The sequence below is a fragment of the Oncorhynchus clarkii genome, chromosome 10 (genome assembly GCF_045791955.1).
Source record: "Oncorhynchus clarkii lewisi isolate Uvic-CL-2024 chromosome 10, UVic_Ocla_1.0, whole genome shotgun sequence".
Lineage (NCBI taxonomy): Eukaryota > Metazoa > Chordata > Actinopteri > Salmoniformes > Salmonidae > Oncorhynchus > Oncorhynchus clarkii.
Genome location: NC_092156.1, coordinates 10,348,864 through 10,367,614, shown reverse-complemented (window position 1 = coordinate 10,367,614; position 18,751 = coordinate 10,348,864). Strand labels below are relative to the sequence as shown.

The 18,751-nt window shown below is 43.7% G+C and overlaps 1 protein-coding gene across 2 annotated transcripts in view; it reads left to right on the top strand.

Moving 5' to 3' along the window:
• Positions 1 to 18,751, top strand: part of LOC139419424 (serine/threonine-protein phosphatase 2A 55 kDa regulatory subunit B beta isoform-like) — a 151,134-nt gene that overhangs the window by 131,490 nt on the left and 893 nt on the right. For both annotated transcript variants that reach the window (XM_071169372.1, XM_071169373.1), the window contains exons 5-8: positions 16,157 to 16,334; positions 16,903 to 17,067; positions 18,273 to 18,442; positions 18,641 to 18,732. In XM_071169372.1, coding sequence (XP_071025473.1) covers positions 16,157 to 16,334; positions 16,903 to 17,067; positions 18,273 to 18,442; positions 18,641 to 18,732 — 605 coding nt within the window. The remainder of the gene's footprint in view (positions 1 to 16,156; positions 16,335 to 16,902; positions 17,068 to 18,272; positions 18,443 to 18,640; positions 18,733 to 18,751) is intronic.

The window sequence follows — 18,751 nt, the reverse complement described above, 5'->3', positions numbered from 1 at the left end:
TATGATGGGGACCAGGTGTGCGTGATGATGGGGACCAGGTGTGTGTAATGATGGGGTCCAGGTGTGTGTAATGATGGGGACCAGGTGTGCGTAATGAAGGGGACCAGGTGTGTGTAATGATGGGGACCAGGTGTGCGTAATGATGGGGACCAGGTGTGCGTAATGATGGGGACTAGGTGTGCGTAATGACGGGGACCAGGTGTGTAATGATGGGGTCCAGGTGTGCGTAATGATGGGGACCAGGTGTGCGTAATGATGGGGACCAGGTGTGTGTAATGATCAAATCAAATCAAATGTATTTATTTAGCCCTTCGTACATCAGCTGATATCTCAAAGTGCTGTACAGAAACCCAGCCTATAACACCAAACAGCAAGCAATGCAGGTGTAGAAGCACAGTGGCTAGGAAAAACTCCCTAGAAAGGCCAAAACCTAGGAAGAAACCTAGAGAGGAACCAGGCTATGTGGGGTGGCCAGTCCTCTTCTGGCTGTGCCGGGTGGAGATTATAACAGAACATGGCCAAGATGTTCAAATGTTCATAAATGACCAGCATGGTCCAATAATAATAAGGCAGAACAGTTGAAACTGGAGCAGCAGCACGGCCATGTGGACTGGGGACAGCAAGGAGTCGTCATCATGTCAGGTAGTCCTGAGGCATGGTCCTAGGGCTCAGGTCCTCCGAGAGAGAGAAAGAAAGAGAGAATTAGAGAGAGCACACTTAAATTCACACAGGACACCGAATAGGACAGGAGAAGTACTCCAGATATAACAAACTGACCCTAGCCCCCCGACACATAAACTACTGCAGCATAAATACTGGAGGCTGAGACAGGAGGGGTCAGGAGACACTGTGGCCCCATCCGAGGACACCCCCGGACAGGGCCAAACAGGAAGGATATAACCCCACCCACTTTGCCAAAGCAGAGCCTAATAATGACAATTACAACAATACTGAATGAACACTTATTTTAACTTAATATAATACATCAATAGAAATCGATTTAGCCTCAAATAAATAATGAAACATGTTCAATTTGGTTTAAATAATGCAAAAACAACGTGTTGGAGAAGAAAGTAAAAGTGCAATATATATAAGAAAGCTAACGTTTCAGTTCCTTGCTCAGAACATGAGAACATATGAAAGCTGGTGGTTCCTTTTAACATGAGACTTCAATGTTCCAAGGTAAGAGGTTTTAGGTTGGTGCCTACCATCGCTCAGTCAGACTGCTCTATCAATTATCAAATCATAGACTTAATTATAACATAATAACACACAGAAATACGAGCCTTTGGTCATTAATATGGTCGAATACGGAAACTTATCATTTCGAAAACAAAACGTTTATTATTATCGCATATTAGGCTGCCCAAACTGTTGCATATACCCTGACTCTGCGTGCAATGAACGCAAGAGAAGTGACACAATTTCACCTGGTTAATATTGCCTGTTAACCTGGATTTCTTTTAGCTAAATATGCAGGTTTAAAAATATATACTTCTGCGTATTGATTTTGAGAAAGGCATTGGTGTTTATGGTTAGGTACACGTTGGAGCAACGACAGTCCTTTTTCGCGAATGCGCACTGCATCATATGCAACGCAGGACACGCTAGATAAACTAGTAATATCATCAACCATGTGTAGTTAACTAGTGATTATGATTGATTGTTTTTTATAAGATACGTTTAATGCTAGCTAGCAACTTACCTTGGCTTCTACTGCATTCACGTAACAGGCAGGCTCCTCGTGGAGTGTAATGAGAGGCAGGTGGTTAGAGCGTTGGACTAGTTAACTATAACGTTGCAAGATTGAATCCCAGAGCTGACAAGGTAAAAATATGTTGTTCTGCCCCTGAACAAGGCAGTTAACCCACCGTTCCTAGGCCATCATTGAAAATAAGAATGTGTTCTTAACTGACTTGCCTAGTTAAAGATTAAATAAAGGTGTAAAAAAAATAAAAATTTAAACGGCAAAATCAGTGTCCAAAAATACTGATTTCCGATTGTTATGAAAACTTGAAATCGGCCCTAATTAATCGGCCATTCTGATTAATCGGTCGACGTCTAGTTTAGTGTGTGTTTTATAAATTTGCAATAAGCATAAACCAATGATATAAGGAATTGGCAACTCGTTCTCATTCTGAGGTAGGCCACTTGATTTCAACATCTGAACAACGTGGACAGGCTAGCATGCTGTTCAAGCAGTGGGAGACGGACAGACGGGTGCGTCCATAACAATTTGCCTTGTTAACTGAATTCACAGCTTGTGAAATTATACCTGGATCCAAATTGGCTAAACTTGAAATAAATAAATGAGTTAACTACTCACTAGCACGTGGGCTTGTGCTTGAGAGATTGTTTGTGAGACCAGTGTTGATTTTCTATAATGCCTGCTACATTATCAGTGATTATTCATGGTTCTGGTTATATTTATAACAAAAAGGGCCTTTTTATAGACCGACCTGAAAGCCAGATCAGTGATTATTCATGGTTCTGGTTATATTTATAGACCGACCTGAAAGCCAGATCAGTGATTATTCATGGTTCTGGTTATATTTATAGACCGACCTGAAAGCCAGATCAGTGATTATTCATGGTTCTGGTTATATTTATAACAAAAAGGGCCTTTTTATAGACCGACCTGAAAGCCAGATCAGTGATTATTCATGGTTCTGGTTATATTTATAGACCGACCTGAAAGCCAGATCAGTGATTATTCATGGTTCTGGTTATATTTATAGACCGACCTGAAAGCCAGATCAGTGATTATTCATGGTTCTGGTTATATTTATAGACCGACCTGAAAGCCAGATCAGTGATTATTCATGGTTCTGGTTATATTTATAGACCGACCTGAAAGCCAGATCAGTGATTATTCATGGTTCTGGTTATATTTATAGACCGACCTGAAAGCCAGATCAGTGATTATTTATGGTTCTGGTTATATTTATAGACCGACCTGAAAGCCAGATCAGTGATTATTCATGGTTCTGGTTATATTTATAACAAAAATGGCCTTTTTATAGACCGACCTGAAAGCCAGATCAGTGATTATTCATGGTTCTGGTTATATTTATAGACCGACCTGAAAGCCAGATCAGTGATTATTCATGGTTCTGGTTATATTTATAGACCGACCTGAAAGCCAGATCAGTGATTATTCATGGTTCTGGTTATATTTATAGACCGACCTGAAAGCCAGATCAGTGATTATTCATGGTTCTGGTTATATTTATAGACCGACCTGAAAGCCAGATCAGTGATTATTCATGGTTCTGGTTATATTTATAGACCGACCTGAAAGCCAGATCAGTGATTATTCATGGTTCTGGTTATATTTATAGACCGACCTGAAAGCCAGATCAGTGATTATTCATGGTTCTGGTTATATTTATAGACCGACCTGAAAGCCAGATCAGTGATTATTCATGGTTCTGGTTATATTTATAGACCGACCTGAAAGCCAGATCAGTGATTATTCATGGTTCTGGTTATATTTATAGACCGACCTGAAAGCCAGATCAGTGATTATTCATGGTTCTGGTTATATTTATAGACCGACCTGAAAGCCAGATCAGTGATTATTCATGGTTCTGGTTATATTTATAGACCGACCTGAAAGCCAGATCAGTGATTATTGCAAAAACAACAGGTTAAACTATTTTTGATAGAATAAGTAAATGATTAGTGGGTTTTATGGTTGTGTAAGGCTCATATTCAGCCTAGGTATCATATTCAGCCTAGCCTAACTCTGAATTCATTAGGTTATTGCTGACTGTTTTAAATGCTGTATATTTTAACTTTAAATTGTACAACAAAGCTTATTTAGAAAAAAAAACATTGGAAAAAAAAATCTAGATATATACAGTGAGATGTGTGTTTTCAAATATCAGCCCCGTCTCCATGGAAACACGGACAGCCGGATATTAGTTACATGTTCATATCAGCTCCAACGGCAGCTTTCAGATGATAAGACCATGATACCATACAGGTTGTATCTGGTGCTTGTTTTCTGTTCTTTATACACCTCAAAATACACATTTTCATCATCTCTGTGATACGTGAAAGAACAACCCAGAACAAACATCCTCTCCCTTTTCTTCACCACTCTCTTATAGATAAAAAAAAAAAAGATAGTGAAATTGACACAATTTTCCTTTGTTCAAGAGCTCAGTCCTCCTCAGTAAATATAAGATTGATTTAGAAAAGTGAGCTGTGCAGAAACTATATCAATATTTGGACCCCTGGCTCGCCCCAATCATCCTTATCTCTTCATGCTCTTATTTTCCACTCTGGACCCAAATTGACCCTTACACAACACAGCCTTAGGAAATCAATAGGAATCACATGATGCCTGAGAGAGAGACGGGATTGTGAAACATAATGGAATGGGAACAAGCTGGTGGGAGGGAGGGACAGTGTTCCAGGTCTGCTCAGTTAGAGACTCCCAGGTTCACAGATGATTGGGACTCCTGGCTGCCAGTCATTCTGAGAGAAAACATGATGTCACCATTCAGAGAGGATGCAGAATTCACTGTCAGTCTGTCTCATTTCCCTGGCCTGCAGGGGACCTTACTGACTACACTTAACCCTAAGTGACCCCAATACGAGATCAATGTTATTGAAAATGTCCACAGTGAATCTTCTTCCTCAGAACCACTGTGGGTTTAGGGTGAGATGGTACACTTGAAGGAGGATTTACTATCAATTTGGTTTGAGGGAAAGGGGGATACCTAATCAGTTGTACAACTGAATGCATTCAACTGAAATGTGTCTTCCGCATTTAACCCAACCCCTCTGAATCAGAGAGGTGTGGTGGGCTTCCTTAATCGACATCCATATTTTCGGCACCTGGGGAACAGTGGGTTAACTGTCTTGCACAGGGGCAGAACGACAGATTTTCATCTTGTCATGTCGGGGATTTGATCTAGTAACCTTTTGGTTAGTGGCCTAACGCTCTAACCACTAGGAAACCTGCCGCTGGGTTTGCTATGCGTCTCCTATCCTATCTCAAGTGAACATATCACCCGCTTGGATTGATTCACGTCCAGTTCTTTCTAATGAGTAATAATTGTAGACGGAAGCAGTTCCTCTCAGCGCTGGCTGCTTCATCTGACGAACAGACATTGAAGTATGAGTTAATGACCTCAGCAGTCTCTGCAGCATGCTCCTCCTCCACCTCCGCTGTGTGATATGTTGTGACCCTGGTGCTGAGAGACACTCATCATGCTAGCAGACTCATATCTGATAATCACATTGGCCGTGCTGTGCCAGGCTGGGCCCTGCCTGTGTCTGTGTCTGTGTGTGTGTGTGTGGGGGGGGGGGCGTTGACAGATGGTTTGTGATCCCTATCAGACAGATACCCAATAATGGTCAGCCAAGCATTCGCCTCGCAGTGAGTATACATCAGTGGACATGTCCCACTCCCCCTCTCTGTCACAAGATATCATATATCAGTGGACATGTCCCACTCCCCCTCTCTGTCACAAGATATCATATATCAGTGGACATGTCCCACTCCCCCTCTCTGTCACAAGATATCATATATCAGTGGACATGTCCCACTCCCCCTTTGTCACAAGATATCATATATCAGTGGACATGTCCCACTCCCTCTCTGTCACAAGATATCATATATCAGTGGACATGTCCCACTCCCCCTCTGTCACAAGATATCACTCTCCTCTCTCCCTCTCTCTCTCTCTCTGAATATATAAAGTGAAATAAACAAAAAAAATGAACAGTAAACATCACACATACAGAAGTTTCAAAACAATAAAGACATTACAAATGTCATATTATATATATATATATATATATATATATATATATATACAGTGCCTTGCGAAAGTATTCGGCCCCCTTGAACTTTGCAACCTTTTGCCACATTTCAGGCTTTAAACATAAAGATATAAAACTGTATTTTTTTGTGAAGAATCAACAACAAGTGGGACACAATCATGAAGTGGAACGACATTTATTGGATATTTCAAACTTTTTTAACAAATCAAAAACTGAAAAATTGGGCATGCAAAATTATTCAGCCCCTTTACTTTCAGTGCAGCAAACTCTCTCCAGAAGTTCAGTGAGGATCTCTGAATGATCCAATGTTGACCTAAATGACTAATGATGATAAATACAATCCACCTGTGTGTAATCAAGTCTCCGTATAAATGCACCTGCACTGTGATAGTCTCAGAGGTCAGTTAAAAGCGCAGAGAGCATCATGAAGAACAAGGAACACACCAGGCAGGTCCGAGATACTGTTTTGAAGAAGTTTAAAGCCGGATTTGGATACAAAAATATTTCCCAAGCTTTAAACATCCCAAGGAGCACTGTGCAAGCGATAATATTGAAATGTAAGGAGTATCAGACCACTGCAAATCTACCAAGACCTGGCCGTCCCTCTAAACTTTCAGCTCATACAAGGAGAAGACTGATCAGAGATGCAGCCAAGAGGCCCATGATCACTCTGGATGAACTGCAGAGATCTACAGCTGAGGTGGGAGACTCTGTCCATAGGACAACAATCAGTCGTATATTGCACAAATCTGGCCTTTATGGAAGAGTGGCAAGAAGAAAGCCATTTCTTAAAGATATCCATAAAAAGTGTTGTTTAAAGTTTGCCACAAGCCACCTGGGAGACACACCAAACATGTGGAAGAAGGTGCTCTGGTCAGATGAAACCAAAATTGAACTTTTTGGCAACAATGCAAAACGTTATGTTAGGCGTAAAAGCAACACAGCTGAACACACCATCCCCACTGTCAAACATGGTGGTGGCAGCATCATGGTTTGGGCCTGCTTTTCTTCAGCAGGGACAGGGAAGATGGTTAAAATTGATGGGAAGATGGATGGAGCCAAATACAGGATCATTCTGGAAGAGAACCTGATGGAGTCTGCAAAAGACCTGAGACTGGGACGGAGATTTGTCTTCCAACAAGACAATGATCCAAAACATAAAGCAAAATCTACAATGGAATGGTTCAAAAATAAACATATCCAGGTGTTAGAATGGCCAAGTCAAAGTCCAGACCTGAATCCAATCGAGAATCTGTGGAAAGAACTGAAAACTGCTGTTCACAAATGCTCTCCATCCAACCTCACTGAGCTCGAGCTGTTTTGCAAGGAGGAATGGGAAAAAAATTCAGTCTCTCGATGTGCAAAACTGATAGAGACATACCCCAAGCGACTTACAGCTGTAATCGCAGCAAAAGGTGGCGCTACAAAGTATTAACTTAAGGGAGCTGAATAATTTTGCACGCCCAATTTTTCCGTTTTTGATTTGTTAAAAAAGTTTGAAATATCCAATAAATGTCGTTCCACTTCATGATTGTGTCCCACTTGTTGTTGATTCTTCACAAAAACATACAGTTTTATATCTTTATGTTTGAAGCCTGAAATGTGGCAAAAGGTCGCAAAGTTCAAGGGGGCCAAATACTTTCGCAAGGCACTGTATATACAGTGTTTTAACAATGTACAAATGTACAAATAAACAAGCATAAATATGGGTTGTATTTACAATGGTGTGTGTTCTTCACTGGTTGCCCTTTTCTCGTGGCAACAGGTCACAAATCTTGCTGCTGTGATGGCACACTGTGGAATTTCACCCAGTAGATATGGGAGTTTATCAAAATTGGGTTTGTTTTCGAATTCTTTGTGGATCTGTGTAATCTGAGGGAAATATGTGTCTCTAATATGGTCATTCATTGGACAGGAGGTTAGGAAGTACAGCTCAGTTTCCACCTCATTTTGTGGGCAGTGTGCACATAGCCTGTCTTCTCTTGAGAGCCATGTCTGCCTACGGCGGCCTTTCTCAATAGCAAGGCTATGCTCACTGAGTCTATACATAGTCAAAGCTTTCCTTAAGTTTGGGTCAGTCACAGTGGTCAGGTATTCTGCCACTGTGTACTCTCTGTTTAGGGCCAAATAGCATTCTAGTTTGCTCTGTTTTTTTGTTAATTCTTTCCAGTGTGCCAAGAAATTTTTGTTTTCTCATGATTTGGTTGGGTCTAATTGTGCTGCTGTCCTGGGGCTCTGTGGGGTGTCTTTGTGTTTGTGAACAGAGCCCCAGGACCAGCTTGCTTAGGGGACTCTTCTCCAGGTTCATCTCTCTGTAGGTGATGGCTTTGCTATGGAAGGTTTGGGAATCGCTTCCTTTTAGGTGGTTGTAGAATTGAATGGCTCTTTTCTGGATTTTCTGGCCTAATTCTGCTCTGCATGCATTATTTGGTGTTCTACGTTGTACACGGGGGATATTTTTGCAGAATTCTGCATGCAGAGTCTCAATTTGGTGTTTGTCCCATTTTGTGGGACCCCAGACCTCACAACCATAAAGGGCAATGGGCTCTAAGACTGATTCAAGTATTTTTAGCCAGATCCTAATTGGTATGTTGAATTTTATGTTCCTTTTGATGGCATAGAATGCCCTTCTTGCCTTGTCTCTCAGATCGTTCACAGCTTTGTGGAAGTTACCTGTGGCGCTGATGTTTAGGCCAAGGTATGTATAGTTTTTTGTGTGCTCTAGGGCAATGGTGTCTAGATGGAATTTGTATTTGTGGTCCTGGCGACTGGACCTTTTTTGGAACACCATTATTATTTTTTTATTATCTTACTGAGATTTACTGTCAGGGCCCAGGTCTGGCAGAATCTGTGCCGAATATCTAGGTGCTAGGGTGGGGCTTAAACTGCATCCCTGTTTCACCCCACGGCCCCGAGAGTTTTAGTATAGCCAATTGGAATTTGTTGTCTGTATATTTGATAATTTCATTAAGGATACCATCAACACCACATGCCTTTTTGGGTTGGAGGGTTTTTATTTTGTCCTGTAGCTCATTCAAGGTAATTGGAGAATCCAGTGGGTTCTGGTGGTCTTTAATAGTTGATTCTAAGATTTGTATTTGATCCTGAATATATTTTTGCTCTTTATTCTTTGTTATAGAGGCGGCAGGATAGCCTAGTGGTTAGAGCGTTGGACTAGTAACCGGAAGGTTGCAAGTTCAAATCCCGAGCTGACAAGGTACAAATCTGTCGTTCTGCCCCTGAACAGGCAGCACTGTTCCTAGGCCGTAATTGAAAATAAGAATTTGTTCTTAACTGACTTGCCTAGTTAAATAAAAAATAGAGCCAAAAAGATTGGAGAAGTGGTTTACCCATACATCTCCATTTTGGATAGATCATTCTTTGTGTTGTTGTTTGTTTAGTGTTTTGCAATTTTCCCAGAAGTGGTTAGAGTCTATGGATTCTTCAATTTCATTGAGCTGATTTCTGACGTGCTGTTCCTTCTTTTTCCGTAGTATATTTCTGTATTGTTTTAGTGATTCACCATTTTGAAGGCGTAGACTCAGGTTTTCCGTGTCTCTATGTTTTTGGTTGGACAGGTTTCTCAATTTATTTCTTAGATTTTTGCATTCTTCATCAAACCATTTGTCATTGTTGTTCATTATCTTCGGTTTTCTATTTGAGATTTTTAGATTTGAGAGGGAAGCTGAGAAGTCAAATATACTGTTAAGATTTTCTACTGACAAGTTTACACCTTCACTATTACAGTGGAACGTTTTACCCAGGAAATTATCTAAAAGGGATTGAATTAGCTGTTGCCTAATTGTTTATTGGTAGGTTTCCAAACTGCATTCCTTTCATCTATAGCATTTCTTAATGTTACTCAGTTCTTTTGGCTTTGATGCCTCATGATTGAGTTTTGCTCTGTTCAAGTAGACTGTGATTTTGCTGTGGTCTGATAGGGGTGTCAGTGGGCTGACTGTGAACGCTCTGAGAGACTCTGGGTTAGACGCTCTGGGTGAACGCTCTGAGAGACTCTCTCTGCCTAGAGATGAGCTATAGGTGTACCTACCACAGGAGTCCCCTCGAAGCCTACCATTGACTATGTACATACCCAGTGTGCGACAGAGCTGCAGGAGTTGTGACCCGTTTTTGTTGGTTATGTTGTCATAGTTGTGTCTAGCGGGGCATATGGGGGAGGGAGTGCTGTCACCTGCAGGCAGGTGTTTGTCCCCCTGTGTGCTGAGGGTGTCAGGTTCTTGTCCGGTTCTGGCATTTAGGTCGCCACAGACTAGTACATGTCCCTGGGCCTGGAAATGATTGATTTCCCCCTCCAGGATGGAGAAGCTGTCTTCATTAAAGTATGGGGATTCTAGTGGGGGGATATAGGTAGCACACAGGAGGACATTTTTCTCTGTTAAGTTAATTTCCTTTTGAATTTCTAGCCAGATGTAAAATGTTCCTGTTTTGATTAATTTAATGAGTTAGGTCTGCTCTATACCAAATTAGCATACCCCCTGAGTGCCTTCCCTGTTTCACACCTGGTAGTTTCGTGGATGGGACTACCAGCTCTCTGTAACCTAGAGGGCAACCAGTGGGTCCGTTTCCTCTATACCAGGTTTCTTGCAGGATGACAATGTCTGTATTACCGATTTCTTTGGTGAAGTCCGGGTTCCTGCTCTTTAGGTCAAAGGCAGATGACCTCAGGCCTTGGATATTCCAGGATGAGATAGTGAAGGCTTTGTGTTCCATAAAGTGTCCAATGTTGTTAATCGTGGGGTTTGGCCTCAGGCCAGTAAGTGTGAGCAGAGCCTGCTGAGCATCTGGTACATGCCATTGGCCTGGGCGAGTGTAAAAGTGGGGGTTGGGCCTGTTTGCCCGCTCACTACCTGAGAGTATGTGTGACTTCCATGTTGAGGCCCTCTTTGCGGGGGTGGGGTGCATGGGGTGGGCAGGAGGGGCATAGGTCTGATCTGAGGGGGCCTAAATGGGGTGTGGGCATGGTTGACATGGGGGGTGTTGATTGGTTAGGGTGTGTGTGTGGATGTGGCTGGGGGTGCTGTGGTCTGGATGTAAGTCCTCTTGGCGTGGGTCCTCTATGTGTAGGTCCAGGGGGGTGGGGGGGTCCCACAGGTCTGGGAGAGTGTCTCTCTGGTCTGGGTGGGGTGTCTATTGATCTGTTGCTCCTGTGCGAATTGTTGGGGATACATTTGAGAGCGATGTCCTTTAGAGTCCGGGCAAAGGTGGGCACTGCTGCCTTGTAGAGGTGGACCTGTTCAAGTCCAGGGTGGAGAAGGTGGGCCAGGAAAACATTTGGTTCTGTCTCTATCTGTCTCTCTCTCTGTCTCTCTCCCTGTTTCTCTCTGTCTCTCTCTCCGCTGAATATTTTGCTTTCCCCTTCTCTGTGCTCAGCCTATAGACCATTAGAGAATGAGGGATTATGGCTGAGAACTATAGAAATCTCATTCTAAGTGTAAAGTGTGTGGTGTGTGTGCATGTGTGTCTGTGGGGAGACAGGCTGGGGGGGCATTTATCACTGCACAGACAGGATAAAAAATGTGTGTGTGTGTGCATGCTGCCTGTGTGTGCACGTGCTTGTGCCAGTATGCGTGTGTGCATGTCTGACTGGGGCATCACAGAGAGACAGGGACATCACTGAGAGACTGGGGCATCACAGAGAGACAGGGGCATCACAGAGAGACTGGGGCATCACAGAGAGACTGGGGGATCACAGAGAGACTGGAGCATCACAGAGAGACTGGGACTTCACAGAGAGACTGGGGCATCACAGAGAGACTGGGGCATCACAGAGAGACTGGGGCATCACAGAGAGACAGGGGCATCACAGAGAGACAGAGGCATCACAGAGAGACTGGGGGATCACAGAGAGACTGGGGCATCACAGAGAGACAGGGGCATCACAGAGAGACAGGGGCATCACAGAGAGACTGGGGGATCACAGAGAGACTGGGGCATCACAGAGAGACAGGGGCATCACAGAGAGACAGGGGCATCACAGAGAGACTGGGGGATCACAAAGAGACTGGGGCATCACAGGGGGATTACAGAGAGACTGGGGGATCACAGAGAGACTGGGGGAGGGTCTCTATCAATAACACATGCAACACCTGCCAGCTCCACACAAATGAAGGAGTAGTCAGTGCTACTGGCTGACCTGTATACATTACAAACCTTTTTTTTGCTATCAAGATACACTACATGACCAAAAGTATATGGACACCTGCTCGTCGAACATCTCATTCCTAAATCATCGGTATTAATATGGAGTTGGTCCTCCCTTTGCTGCTATGACAGCCTCCACTCCTCTGGGAAGGCTTTCCACTAGATGTTGGAACGTTGCTGCGAGAACTTGCTTCCATTCAGTCACAAGCGCATTAGTGAGGTCGGGCACTGATGTTGGGCGATTAGGCCTGGCTCGTAGTCAGCGTTCTAATTCATCCCAAAGGTGTTCGATGGGGTTGAGGTCAGGGCTCTGTGCAGTTTAGTCAAGTTCTTCCACACCGATCTCGACAAGTCATTTCTGTATGGACCTCACTTTGTGCACGGGGCATTGTCATGCTGAAACAGGAAAGGACCTTCCCCAAACTGTTGCCACACAGTTGGAAGCACATAATCGTCTAGAATGCCATTGTATACTGCAGCATTAAGATTTACCTTTACTGGAACTAAGGGGCCTAGCCTGAACCATGAGAAACAGCCCCAGGGCATTAATCCTCCTCCACCAAACCTGACAGTTGGCAGTATGCATTGGGGCAGGTAGCGTTCTCCTGGCATCCGCCAAACCCAGATTTGTCCGTCGGACAGCCAGATGGTGAAGCGTGAGTCATCACTCCAGAGAACGTGTTTCCACTGCTCCAGAATCCAATGGCGGTGAGCTTTACACCACTCTACCCGACTCTTGGCATTGTGCATGGTGATCTTAGGCTTGTGTGCAGCTGCTCGGCCATGGAAACCCAATCCATGAAACTCCCAACAAACAGTTATTGTGCTGACGTTGCTTCCAGAGGCAGTTTGGTACTCGCTAGTGAGCTTTGCACCCGAAGACAGATGATTTGTACGTGCTTCAGCACTCGGCGGTCCTGTTCTGTGAGCTTGTGTGGCCTGCCACTTTGCGGCTGAGCCGTTGTTGCTCCTAGACGTTTTCACTTCACAATAACAGGACTTACAGTTGACCGAGGCAGCTCTAGCAGGGCACAAATTTGATGAACTGACTGTTGGAAAGGTGGCATCCTATGACGGTGCCATGTTGAAAGTCACTGAGCTCTTCAGTAAGGCCATTCTGCTGACAATGTTTGTCTATGGAGATTGCATGGCGGTGTGCTCAATTTTAAATTAAGTTGAAGTCGGTAGTTTACATACACTCGTTTTTCAACCACTCCACAAATTTCTTGTGAACAAACTATAGTTTTGGCAAGTCGGGTAGGACATCTACTTTGTGCATGACACAAGTAATTTTTCCAACAATTGTTTACAGACAGATTATTTCACTTATAATTCACTGTATCACAATTCCAGTGGGTCAGAAGTTTACATACACTACACTACGGTTACATACACTGCGGTTTGCAACTGCACATGGGGACAAAGATCGTAGTTTTTGATACATTTTCTCTGGTCTGATGAAACAAAAATAGAACTGTTTGGCCATGATGACCATCGTTATGTTTGGAGAAAAAGGGGGATGCTTGTAAGCCGAAGAACACCATCCCAACCGTGAAGCACAAGGGTGGGAGCATCATGTTGTGGGGGTGCTTTGCTGCAGGAGGGACTGGTACACTTCACAAAATAGATGGCATCATAAGGAAAGAAAGTTATGTGGATATATTGAAGCAACATCTCAAGACATCAGACAGGAAGTTAAAGCTTGGTTGCAAATGGGTCTTCCAGATGGATAATGACCCCAAGCATATTCCAAAGTTGTGACAAAATGACTTAAAGACAACAAAGTCAAGGTATTGGAGTGGCTATCACAAAGCCCTGACCTCAATCCTATAGAAAATTTGTGGGCAGAACTGAAAAAGCGTGTACGAGCAAGGAGGCCGACAAACCTGACTCAGCTCTGTCAGTAGGAATGGGCCACAATTCACCCAACTTATTGTGGGAAGCTTGTGGAAGGCTGCATGAAACATTTGGCCCAAGTTAAACAATTTAAAGGCAATGTTACAAAATACAAATTGAGTGTATGTAAACTTCTGACCCACTGGGAATGTGATGAAAGAAATAAAAGCTGAAATAAATCTTTCTCTCTACTATTATTCTGACATTTCACATTCTTAAAAAAAGTGTTGATCCTAACTGACCTAAGACAGGGAATTTTTACTAGGATTAAATGTCAGGAATTGTGAAAAAAATGTATTTGGCTACGGTGCATGTAAACTTTCGACTTTAATTGTACTTGTCAGCAACGGGTGTGGCTGAAATAGCCAAATCCACTCATTTGAAGGGGTGTCCACATACTTTTGTATATATAGTGTATTTGAAACTGATTTTGGGGTTTTTGCCAATATGGCTGTAGATATGGTTACATGTCTATATAAAAAAATGTGAACTTGTTAACAGCCACAAGGTTTCCTATATCCTGCAATCATCATCCATCAGAAAACCCTAATGCTCTTGTATTGGGTATTTTATTAGGATCCCCATTAGCTGTTGCTAAAGCAGCAGCTACTCTTCCTGGGGTCCACACACAACATGAAACATAATACAGAATGACATAATACAGAACATCAATAGACAAGAACAGCTCAAGGACAGAACTACATACATTTAAAAAAAGGCAAGACGTAGCCTACATATCAATTCATAAACACAAACTATCTAGGTCCAATAGGGGAGAGGCGATGTGCCGTGAGGTGTTGCTTTATCTGTTTTTTTGAAACCAGGTTTGCTGTTTATTTGAGCAATATGAGATGGAAGGAAGTTCCATGCAATAAGGGCTCTATATAACATTGTACCTTTTCTTCAATTTGTTCTGGATTTGGGGACTATGAAAGACAACCTGGTGGCATGTCTGGTGGGATAAGTGTGTGTTGCGGAGCTGTGTGTAAGGTGACTATGCAAACATTTTGGGATTTTCAACACATTATTGTTTCTTATAAAAAGAAGAAGTGATGTAGTCAGTCTCTCATCAACTCTTAGCCAAGAGAGACTGGCAGCATAGTGTTTATATCAGCCCTCTGATTACAATTAAGAGCAAAACATGCTGCTCTGTTCTGGGCCAGCTGCAGCTTAATAGGTCTTTCCTTGCAGCACTGGACCACATGACTGGACAATAATCAAGATGAGACAAAACTAGAGCCTGCAGAACTTGCTTTTTGGAGTGTGGTGTCAAAAAATCAGAGCATTTCTTTATTACGGCAAAACCTCTCCCCATCTTTACAACCATTGAATCTATATGTTTTGACCATGACAGTTGACAATCTAAGGTAACGCCAAGTAATTTAGTCTCCTCAACTTGTTCAACAGCCACACCATACATTACCAGATTCAGCTGAGGTCTAGCACTTAAGGAATGATTTGTACCAAATACAATGCTCTTAGTTTTAGAGATGTTCAGGACCATTGTATTCCAAAACAGACTGCAACTCTTTGTTGAGGGTTTCAGTGACTTCATTAGCTGTGCTTGCTGATGCGTATATAGGATCATGTGGCATCAAGCCTCCTGCTGATTCCCCTGAGTTGGCGTTACTTTAGTCTAAATTGCAAGGAGCATTCGAGGAAAAGTCTGGAACATTTGTAGAGGAATGAGCCCATGAACTGTGTGTGTGGCAGACAAGGCACGGCACAGTGGGGGTCTGGGTCTCTGTGGAGCCCCCCTGCCGTGTGACGGGTGTGTAGGGGCCCCGGCTGAGATTTGCCGTCATTAAGGGCCCCTACTCCCTGTGACAACATGGGGCTACTCATTATGGCTGTAGGAGCTCAGTCTGAGACATGCACAGCCAATACTGAAATACTGGTTCTCTCTCTCTGTCTCTCTCTCTCTCGCTGTCTCTCTCTCTCTCTCTCTCTCTCCTACTCTCTCTCTCTCTCTCTCTCTCTCTCTCTCCTACTCTCTCTCTCTCTCTCTCTCTCTCTCTCTCTCTCTCTCTCTCTCTCTCTCTCTCTCTCTCTCTCTCTCTCTCTCTCTCTCTCTGTCTCTCTCTCTCTCCTACTCTCTCTCTCTCTCTCTCTCTCTCTCTCTCTCTCTCTACTCTCTCTCTCTCTCTCTCTCTCTCTCTCTCTCCTACTCTCTCTCTCTCTCTCTCTCTCTCTCTGTCTCTCTCTCTCTCTCTCTCTCTACTCTCTCTCTCTCTCTCTCTCTGTCTCTCCTACTCTCTCTGTCTCTCTCTGTCTCTCTCTGTCCCTCTCTCTCTTCCAGGTACCAGTGCTGCAGCCCATGGACCTGATGGTGGAAGCCACTCCCAGGCGAGTATTCTCCAATGCCCACACGTACCACATCAACTCCATCTCTGTGAACAGTGACTACGAGACCTACATGTCCACAGATGACCTGAGAATTAACCTGTGGAACCTGGAGATCACCAACCGAAGTTTCAGTATCCTTCTCTCAACAAACATAGACTGCTAGACTGATGGCTAAGGAGCTCATATTAAGAGGTTGTCTCACTGGATTTGATTTCTTCTGTCTGTCATCTGCATCCCCTCCCAGAAGCCAACGAGGTCATCTTAAAACAGGAACACATCCCCATCGATCAACATTGATTTTCACTTTGAGGTTCCCTGTGGATCACAGATGAGATGCCCTATGGACAGCAGATTGGATGACTGAGCTGTGGGGCCCTGGGCACATATTGAGCTTCTTATTTACTGAGCCTTGTTACTCTATCAATCACAGTGCTGCTGGCTAACCAGGCTCTCCTCAGTTCTCACTGAGGGCCCTGCTGTCATTTCCCTCACTCGGACCAGCGTTGTCTTTTGCTGTTCATTTATCTCAAGCTGTTTTATTGTTTTAATATCCTTATTTTTTTTGCTTCTCATGTGTTGCTATGGTTTTCTCCTTTCCTTATCTTGTCCAATAGTTATTTTAAAGTCTCAAACTGTAAGCTGTGAATTACATCCAGTACTCCTCTATGTGGGTGGAGTTCCTTCACCCCAACACCTCAGACATCGTGGACATCAAGCCGGCTAACATGGAGATGCTGACGGAGGTGATCACAGCAGCAGAGTTCCAACCCAGCCAGTGTAACACCTTCGTTTACAGCAGCAGCAAGGGTTCCATCCGGCTGTGTGACATGAGGGCCTCAGCACTGTGTGACAACCACTCCAAATGTAAGGAGTCAGTCACATCCCAAACCACTCATATACTGAATATTGCCAGCAGGCTCTATTATAAGGGCCAGGAGTGTTTAGTTGACTAGGAACACCTCTGGACCTGAGTTGTCCCTGTACTGGTCAGGTCACATGATCAGAAAAACTCCTAGCCCTAAGCATAGGCACGGTGTCTATCGTAGGCTCTGAAGCCTCCCATGTCTACTTCTGTTAATTGCTACTGTTCCACGTAGTCATTTGCCTCACAGTGATCTAATGAGTATTTGTGTGATGGGACCCAGGTGAGTGCTGGCACAGTGGTCGGGAACGTAATGTCTTGCTATATTTAGTTGAACTGATATTAAACTGCAGGTGGACTTGTTTCTGTAGATATTATTGGAAAAGAAGATTGTTGAGGTGGAAATGGAGGGAAACAGGGAGCGCAATGAGGCCAAGGGGGATTTTATCCATTTTTTTTCTCCTTTCAGTGGTTTTTGCCATCTTTCCATGGACGAGTTCTATTTAAATGGTGGATCAAAGTCCACGGGAGGCCGTTTGTATTCCTTCATGGCTCTGAGTTCATCCAAATCCCCACCAGTAGCCACACACACACCCACAGTGATATTGATGTTTCAAGGTCAGTCAAGGCACCGTCCCTAAACCCCAAATCATCATTTTCCACCCTGCTGAACACATTGTCAGATCAAAGACAGACAGGGGTTTATCCCGGGAACAAACACACAGCCTTATTATAATTCTTCAATGGCACATGTCTTGCATTTAATATCTTCCATAAGCTCGCAGTATTTGTGTGTTCAACTATTGCCTGTTAAAAGCTGCAGTTATCAGCCTGTTTGAGAGGCCCCAGTGGATATGGATCGACTCGTAAATAAGTTACATGGAGTATCAGTTCCCATAAGTGAATAATGATGTATTAATGTGTTTGCATTGAAAAATATGACCATTAATTACTTTATTACTGAGGAATAAATGTCTGCTGGCCTGAGAAATGGTTCTCTGCAACTATTTAGACTCATAATTCCTCTCTTTTTCCCTTTGCATATGTAGCAGCTGTTTAGCAGAGCCAGCCAACGGCATACAATATCTGGTGCAGTGTGAAAGTGATCCATCAATCAACTGAAGCTGGAAGCCAGAGAGAGTTGCTCCTCCAGTGTTTTTGGGACAGATGTTAACGCGGCCTGGTCCTCTGTCTGTTCCCCCTGCAGTGTTCGAGGAGCCAGAGGACCCCAGTAACCGCTCCTTCTTCTCCGAGATCATATCGTCCATCTCAGACGTGAAGTTCAGCCACAGCGGCCGCTACCTGATGACACGGGACTACCTCACGGTCAAGGTGTGGGACCTCAACATGGAGAGCAAACCTCTGGAGACCTACCAGGTAGAGTATAGCACTCTCTCGTCACTTTTCTCTGGAAGCACCAAGAACCTTGATACGCCATAGATCACATCGTTTTCAATGATTTCTGCACATTCTTGCTGGGCACCAAAGAAATGATGCATTGGAAACTACCAGAACCATACATGTATCTGAACATACGACTCTGGTAAATACATCTCAAAGGACTTTCTCTTCCAGGTCCACGACTACCTGAGGAGTAAGCTGTGCTCCCTGTATGAGAACGACTGCATCTTCGACAAGTTTGAGTGTGTCTGGAACGGGTCTGACAGGTCAGTCACAGTCGCTGTA